Source organism: Asterias rubens, chromosome 14, assembly GCF_902459465.1.
Source record: "Asterias rubens chromosome 14, eAstRub1.3, whole genome shotgun sequence".
Lineage (NCBI taxonomy): Eukaryota > Metazoa > Echinodermata > Asteroidea > Forcipulatida > Asteriidae > Asterias > Asterias rubens.
The window spans coordinates 2,316,630-2,325,372 of record NC_047075.1 but is presented as its reverse complement, the minus strand read 5'-3'; the positions used below and the strand labels follow the sequence as shown (position 1 = coordinate 2,325,372).

Below are 8,743 nucleotides of genomic sequence, written 5' to 3'. Positions count from 1 at the left end.
ATGATAAGCAATTACATATGCAATCACACAGTACTACGAATTATAAAAATAGTACTGTTCAAAAGTCAACTTCTAAATGCACTTGTATACTCCAATTATGATATTAAAGCGAATAATAATTGTGTCTTTAGAAAAACAAATTGCTATAAATTCAGCCAGCATTTTAAGGAAATAAGATATTGGTGTCTTGAAAAGAAGGTTTTCTGAACAACCAGTTTAAACATGTCACGATGAACACTTTATTTATTTTTTATTTTTTTTATTTTATTTTATTTTTTTTTTTTTGGGGGGGGGGGGGGCAATTTGTTTGGAGTTTTTGATCTGTGGGCTTGAGTCCCAATCTTTCTTAACCTAGTAAGCAATATTCCTCGCTAATAGGGAGACCTGTAAAATATCCCAGGGCTCAATTTCATAGAGCTGCTTAAGCAGATTGCTTAACAGTTTCCTGCTAAGCAAAACTGTGCAGGTTACCAGTTCAGTCAATGTTACCTGGTACTTTGGCTGGTAACCTTATTTTAGTAAGCATAATGTTGATGTGCTAAGCTGTTTTCATGCTTAAAGACACTGGACACTATTGGTAAATTGTCAAAGACCAGTCTTCTCACTTGGTGGATGTCAACATATGCACAAAACAACAAACCTGTAATAATTTGAGCGAATTTGCCAGACGATAATGAAAGAAAAAACGCCCTGGTCACACAAAGTTGTGTGCTTTCAGATGCTTGATTTCGAGACCTCAAGTCTAAATCTGAGGTCTCAAAATCAAATGCGTGGAAAAGTACTTCTTTCTCAATAACTACGTCACTTCAGAGGGAGCCGTTTCTCACAATGTTTTATACTACCAACCTCTCCCCATTACTCGTTACCAAGTAAGGTTTTGTGCTATAATTATTTTGAGTAATTACCAATAGTGTCCACTGCCTTAGCATATGTGCAGGATACTACTAAAAAAATTGTATGTTTTACATGGCAGGTAACTTTAATCTGGTAAGCATAATATTGCTGTGCTAAGCAACTTTTTGCTGCCACGCAGTTCTGTGAATTTTAGCCCACATGAAACAAATTAACGCTATTATATTAAAATTATTTTGAAATTCCATCCATATTTCACTCAGTATTCTTCAACCGTGCAGTAAAAATTTATCTTCAATTTCAAAGACTGGATCAAGTCAGTTTTGTAATCACATCCATACATTTGTAAATTAGTATTCAAATTATATTCAAATTTATTTAAATATATCCACAAGAATATTTATAAAAACTTGGTATTCACAAAATGGCTGCCCTGTCTATGAGAATTCACTTTAAATAATAAGTTATTTAGTTTGTGACGTTGGTCCCGCTTTTAGGTTTTAACCAGAATTCAGACTTTTGAAAGACTGCTTAGTAAACGACAAATATGCTGTATTTTTCTTCAAATACAAGAAGACATGCTCTGTGATCTACTTCTCTAGCGCACTGTTGTGGGTTCGAATCCTGTCAAGCTAACTGCTGGTTTCACAATGACTAGAATAGATATTGTCGTCTATAGTATCTGAATCACAATTTCTCGATTTGTGCAATTCATAATCATAGACGTTAAACCAATGTTTGTATGAGAGAGATTGGCTGTTGCCAGCTTGGTGATTATATCCCCTTGTGGGAGTTTGCCGAGTTCCTTTGATCATCTAAATAAACAAAACCGTCATTGTCTATAATAGATGTCAAATTTGCATCGCGGAAATTAACATCTATTAAATCGTTGTGGTACCCGCTGCCAAAACATATAGGATTCGAACTGCCTCTAGCTACCATGCAATCTCGGTAGTCTATAGTTGGTAACACACTGTTCTAGAATTGCAAGGGGAGTGGGTTCGAATCCCAGCCGAGTAATATGCCTGTGGTTTTTTTTTTTCACAGGACTTGGTGATGTACGAGTATGGGTAAAAACCAAAATTAAAAAAAAATCGTCTGTTTTTGGAGCAACTCTGTGAAACTGGGCCTTGGTTTTTAGCAGAATGTCGCAACTAGTGTCAGATAGATAGTTAACTAAATGCATATTAAAAATTAATACTGTAGTTAATTATATAGTTGCTGTGTGTATAAACTTACTAAAAAGGAAAGAATATTTAATGTATGTACATATAAAGCATTAATCTGAACATTTACAATGTATATAATGGAGTGTACATTTATCTAGTACTATGAAAAAAACATCTACCAAAAAGTTATTTTCTGGGGTGTTTTGTGTGTGTATTTTTCGGCTTTCTTTGCTTTCATTATCTGAAGTGCTTTTATTTTATTTTATTGTTTTCGTTTGTTTAAAGGCACTGGGGTCGATTTCACAAAGAGTTAGGACTAGTCCTAACTTAGGACTAGTCCTAGGAGATAAATGGAAAATTACTTCTTTCTCGAAAACTATGTCACTTCAGAGGGAGCTGTTTCTCACAATGTTTTATTCTATCCACCTCTCCCCATTACTCGATTAAAGGCACTGGGGTCGATTTCACAAAGAGTTATGACTAGCCCTAACTTAGGACTAGTCTAGTCCTAGGAGATACACAAATACTTTCCTTTGAAATGAAGTGATATTCAAGACGACTGTATCTGACAACCTAAACAAAGAATTCAATAGCTGATTTCTGTTTTTGAACCAAAAATGTTGACAATGTGTTTACGCTCTGAAAAGTTGTGCTTGGTTGTTCACTATTTTCTCCAGACTCACAAAATGGGTTAAAGACACTGGACAATTGGTAATTGTCATAGACTAGTGTTCACGGTTGGTGTATCTCAACATATGCATAAAATAACAAACCTGTGAAAATTTGAGCTCAATCGGTCGCCGAAGTTGCGAGATAATAATGAAAGAAAAAATACCCTGGTCGCACCATGGTCACACCACGTTGTGTGCTTTCAGATGCTTGATTTCATGACCTCAAATTCTAAATCTGAGGTCTCGAAATCAAATTCGTGGAAAATTACTTCTTTCTCGAAAACTATGTCACTTCAGAGGGAGCTGTTTCTCACAATGTTACATACTATTACTATCCACCTCTCCCCATTACTCGTATTCAAGAAAGGTTTATGCTAACAATTATTTTAATCACACAAAACATGAACATTGTCTGCAACTATCTTGTAAACTCTACCAATCCTGTTTAATACCGTTAAACATTTACATGAATGACAATTTGTTTTTGATGTTTAAAATCATTGTTTGATCAGTTTTTTCTTTATTTGGCGATCTCACTGTCAGTGTTCCTCCGATTTGAAATAATATATTCGTGCAAATAATATCATGTTTTGTTTGTTTACAGTTTATAAAAAACTTAATAAAAAATCCACAGTGAAAGATAACTAAATGCATCTGCCGTTATGTCTCCTATAATCATTCCTAATTGAGTTCAAGGGGAAAGTCTACGTTTGATAGTCACTCATAAAATTGCTGGCACTTAAAGTCACCTTGAATTTTTTATTTTTTCAAACATAAGTGTATTATTGAGTTACAATAAAACAATTTGTTTAGAAATTGTTTTTAACGATGCAAATATGTTTTAAAAATAGATAATGTTGTTTGGGGTGACTCCTCCTACCCCTTTTGTGACGTCAATCGAGGCAGACTCGATTAACAGACGTTAAAGTACATGCAATGTGTTTTCCGGCAATGCCAACCAAGTGTATTGCTGCTGGATGCAGCAAAATAACTAAAGATGGGGTCAGTCTGCATGGCTGGTCAGACTCACAAGAGCAAAAGTGCCCAGTGGTACGGTCCGACGTCTTTTTCAGTACTGTGCAGCTCAAATTTTCACAGGTTTGTTATTTTATACATAATTATGTTGAGATACACCAACTGTGAAGGCTAGTCTTTGACAATTACCAATAGTGTCCACTGCCTTTGAGTGTAGATTCTAAACGGTCTCGTTTCGATCTACACTTTCAGCAATAGAGTGACGTCACATAAATATTTTAATTGGTTAGAATATAAGTACAGCAGTTTTTGATATTATACAGCACTATGAGAATCATTTCACGTTGAAGTAAATTGGTAACTGTGGCGTGCAGTAAACTGGACGAGAGTTCATGTCATATACAGCCACAGGCATGCCTTGATCATTGTGAAAAACATATAACGACTTGTCCACAAGTCTAATTTCTAACCAACAAATAATTTCATATTTTAGGGACTTTCCCTTGATGAGAAAGGCGAACGGCCCATTCATCAGGCCACTGTGCTTAGTCTTCGATCAAGTCGCTCAGCGTGAGTAACATGATTGCATGCCTCAGACTTGCGTGCTGGGGGAAATTTATTACACATCATCACATGACACGATCGAAAGGAAGTGGATAGAATTTAAATGTATTGTAAATTATTGATGCAGAGTACAATAATACAGTTAGTGCTTACGATAGTGACTTATTTTGTGCATTTTTGTAAAAAAAAAGGTCAAAGTTCTCGTTTTGTTGAAAAACATTTTTTTCACAAAGAGTAGCTGGATCAACGTTAGAAAATAATATGCCACAATGGGAAGCGAACAGTGGACGCATGGTGCGTGTAGGCTACACCGGGAAGGAAACGGGGCCCGTCTGACACTGCTAAAAGCACCAGGACCAAATTTCTTAGAGTCGCTTTATAATATTGCTTAACAAGTCTGCAAAGCAGAACATTCATGAGCAGGATACAGTCACTAATATTATATATGATGGTAGTTTTGCTGATGACCTCATTTTTGGTAAGCATATTTTTATTGTGCTAAGCTCCTTGTTTTGCTTAAGTAGCTCTATGAAATTAGGTCCAGAACTAAATGCAATCGACCTTTTTCATCAAACGTAATGACTCACAGATCACACAATGGGCCTGCCAAAACCACAACCCAAAGTTGCGTTGTCACAAATAATTGCATGGTGTCCAAATGATTATGAATTTCTGGGCGACTTCCAACCGTGTGAGCAATCCTGGCGCATTTCGCAACAACCCAAAGTAATAAATTGACTGTGGCACGTACTAAATGACTAGTTCAATGTTAAATCCTCGCACAACCAAACAAACAACTTCAACCACATTTTCCGTGGAACTGTTAGCGGTGGAGGATTCGCTTTACGGTCACAAAATTGTTATGGCTTTTCCGAGTGGGACGTAAAAATTAAAACAACCCACCAAAAAGATTACGCTTCAGAACTGAACAAGAAAAGAAAAACATTCTAAAGAGACTTGTTTTCTTGTTGTCATAATAAGGTCACGGAAAGTGCCATGTGCTTAAACTGTTTGCTATTGGTACACATTAGAGATAACAAGTTGACAACCAAAACATTTGAATAGTTGTGTTCACAACAACTACGCGTATATAACGTAACAACTGCCACTGCAACGCAACTTGAGCAGACGGTCTAGTTTCCTGTGTGGGCGCATGGTGATCAATGTACTATCAAGACGAGGGACACAGTCTGTTTTACAGATAGCCTCGAGTCTCGAAACAGTGTAGCCTACTGTGTGGTTTATATTGGTGAATTAGGCAATACATCAGCAGAAACAACTTCATTCGCCATCTTTGAAATCAACGGCAGATTATCGACTGTTTGGAGTTAATCCCAAAAGGTAAGCAAAGATTAATAAACAGTAGAGCGCAGCCGCAAAAGCCTAAAGCTTCCTCCATAATTTATGCAGCGGTTTAAATCTTGTTAGAAAGTCATAATACGTCACACGCATGCGTACTTGCTGTGGATGCCTAAAGTTTTAAAGTAGTAAGACATTATTTAAAAAATTACTCATGTGCTACCGAAGTGGTCCGGTAGCATGCACTGCATTTGGTTGCCCCAAATGTGATCCCAAGAATGCGGAACTTCGGGATGGGGAATGCAGAGCATCACAAAACAATAATTTTCTGGCAATGGCACGGGATTGGGACTTGAGTCAAGTCTAAATTGGGACTTGAGTCAAGTCTAGCACATGAGACAGGCGGTATACGCGCCATAGCGCTGTGCGAGAAGCGCGTTCGAAGGGTAAAATGCTGGTTTTTAATTCCTGGAAGAGCGAGCGGTCGCCTCTTAAAATATTATTAGCTTTCTTTAAACTGTCAATAAACAAAGTGGAGGTTAGTGAGGATTTGTTTTACATCAATTCAGTGACATTTTGTGTATTATCTCTTGTTGTCGTAATAGGACTGAAAAGCCTTTGGATACAACTGCTGACTCAATGTTTAGATCATATTAGAGCGACAGAAGACTTAAGAGAAAGTTCTTCTTCTTCCAGTTTCTGCGCCCAACACTGAAGACTGCGGCACGTTGTAATGAGCGCAAAAAGAGAAGGTTAAGGAACTAATCTGAAGGTGGAGCACGTGTAGGAAGATTTTGAATTTTTGGGCCTACATGAAAGCTGACAATATGGCGGAGATGAATATGTGTGCAACTCCGACCTCAATAGAACAGTCACTTGGTGACCGTAATGTAGCCTCGGATGTGGAACATCAAACACTGGACGACAGTGCGGTGAACCAGAACGTGTCCCAACAAGGAGAAAATCAACCGAGCGCCCCGCAATGTGCCCCCGGAGACCACTGCGATACGACGGGGGATGACGGGGTGGGTGTTGCTGTTGACGAAACATGTCTCTCGTTGACGGCAGTTGACGAGGCGTACCGAGCTGCAACTAGCGTCTGCCGTCAAGACTACGAGAATCTCCTGCTCAAAATAGAGATACCAAATCTTGCGGACGAAACACTTTCGGACGATGATGCCGAGTTTACGGAAGCAGATGCGAGCAGCAACAGCATCGTTTCCGGACATGACGTCACACCCGGTGAAAAGGAACCAGACTGTGGTGATGATTCTACGGAAATGGGTAGTGTGGAGCCTGGGGACATGCCACTTCGGTATTACGATAACTACAATCGGAGGCATTAAGACCTTATATTTGATTGGGAAAACCCTCACTAAACACGAACTATCGCATGTGGACGGGAGAAATGTTTTAGGACCTTTGATTACTGTTTGGGCGTTCAACTTCGGCTACACGACTATAGCCGTTTGTTGCATGGGCCGAGAACAATGTCGACGCTACCGCCATAGCTTGCAGTCATAAGGTTGCGGGTTTGAATCCTACCAAGATAAACCACTGATTTCACTGGGAATAGAAGAAGTATTGTTGTCTGAATTATAATAGCTACTGAATAACAATATTGCTTGATTTGTGCAATTTATATGACTGTACACGTTTGTTTTGTATTTAAAGGCAAAATGTACCCTTTTTTTGTGGAAACCGTTCGATTGTGTGAGTGATAGTTGTATACGTCAATATAAAGTTAACCTACAAAAATTTCTTTTCAAAATGTGGTCACGTTTTTGAGAATCGCATAAAAATCCGGAGGGGTATCCACGCAGTAAGATTTATCCCTATGAATACACAGTGAGAAGCGTTACTCTGATTTTCAAATATTTTTACAAAAAGTGATATCTTTTTCCATAGCCGCAGTACTTCAAGCTGAAATGTTTCTCAAAATGCATTTGACTATCCAAAGCTATACTGTACTTTAACCAAGTAGGTTCTTAATGCCATTTATTTTCAGAGTCATAACCAAACGTATACTGTACCTTTAATTTATTTTTATGTGAAAGAGACTTGGCTGTTGCCAGTTTGGTGTTTATAATTCCATTTTTGAGTTTGCTGAGTTACCTTGGCTGGGCTCTAAGTTCCCAACAAAGATGGCGGATTATACAAAACAATAATTTTGTAATGAGAAACGCTGGATGATTTAAGAACCCAATTATGTAAATAAACGTTAAGAAGAGTAATTTTCAAAACATGAGGTTTACACCATTAATATAGAACATTATCATTACAAGAGAATTAATTAATTATTGAATATTATTTTTAATAACCGGGCAAGTAATGAATCCGAAAAGACCCCCTGACATAATAGTGTTCATTGTGCCATATAATAATGGCTATATAATATCTATAATAAAAACAGAGAAAGCTAAAAAAATAAGTTTGGTTCATGATCGAGTTGTTAGTAATGTTCATTATCGAGTTGTCTGTATGTCTGGTTGTCTCGTTTTCTTGTCTGTCTGGCTGTTTTTTTACAAGCCTATGCTTGCCAAAACGACCCGTACTCTATTTGTTTATTCATGTTTACTCTTTAAAGAAATGTTTTGCTTTACTCCGTAATACATGTAACTGGTGTTAATTTTTTTTATGAGAGCATGGAAATAAATGTATTTATGAATTGAATTGAATTGAAAATGTAAAGTTCGGATGAACCGCAAACTCTGGCCACTACCCCCCCCCCCCCCCCCCCCACCGATCTTATTGGCCCCAATTTCATTGAGCTTCAGTATACGAAAGCAAGTTAGCTTAAATTATGCTTATAACCACACGGTAACGGTTACGTTATTCTGGTTATCAGACATGCTTTGTGCTTAGAAAACTTGTGTGTTTTGGGGTATGTTTTTGCCTGTGCAATATATATATTGGCGCTTATTTGGTTATGCTTTAAGTTTTTCCTTTGGTTTGTGTGTTATTATACTTATGCTTCAACAGTTTGCGATGATATTACGCTTCACTGATTTACGGAATGTTATGGTTTGCTCAAACTTGATGTGGTGAAAACGATTGACGCCTTACACACGTGACCAGGGGGTGATGAAGACGCTGCCTCGGACCAGTAGGCCTAAAAATCTTCCTATTTTAATTTATAAGTAGACCCACCGTAAACCGGTTCCCTTCGGTATTATTACGCCCCCCCCCAAAAAAAAAAAAAAAATTAAAATA

General features: G+C 37.7%; 1 protein-coding gene across 2 annotated transcripts; it reads left to right on the top strand.

Moving 5' to 3' along the window:
- Nucleotides 1-4,436: 4,436 nt before the first annotated feature.
- On the top strand, nucleotides 4,437-7,768 carry LOC117299682. Of its 2 annotated transcripts, XM_033783237.1 has the most exons (3): nucleotides 4,437-4,709; nucleotides 5,490-5,572; nucleotides 6,136-7,768. In XM_033783237.1, exon 3 carries the CDS (start codon nucleotides 6,343-6,345, stop codon nucleotides 6,874-6,876), a length of 534 nt encoding a protein of 177 aa, XP_033639128.1. In that variant the 5' UTR covers nucleotides 4,437-4,709; nucleotides 5,490-5,572; nucleotides 6,136-6,342; the 3' UTR covers nucleotides 6,877-7,768. The 2 variants fall into 2 exon arrangements, with proteins under 2 accessions (XP_033639128.1, XP_033639129.1); XM_033783238.1 differs by lacking the exon at nucleotides 5,490-5,572.
- The last annotated feature ends 975 nt before the right edge of the window (nucleotides 7,769-8,743 follow it).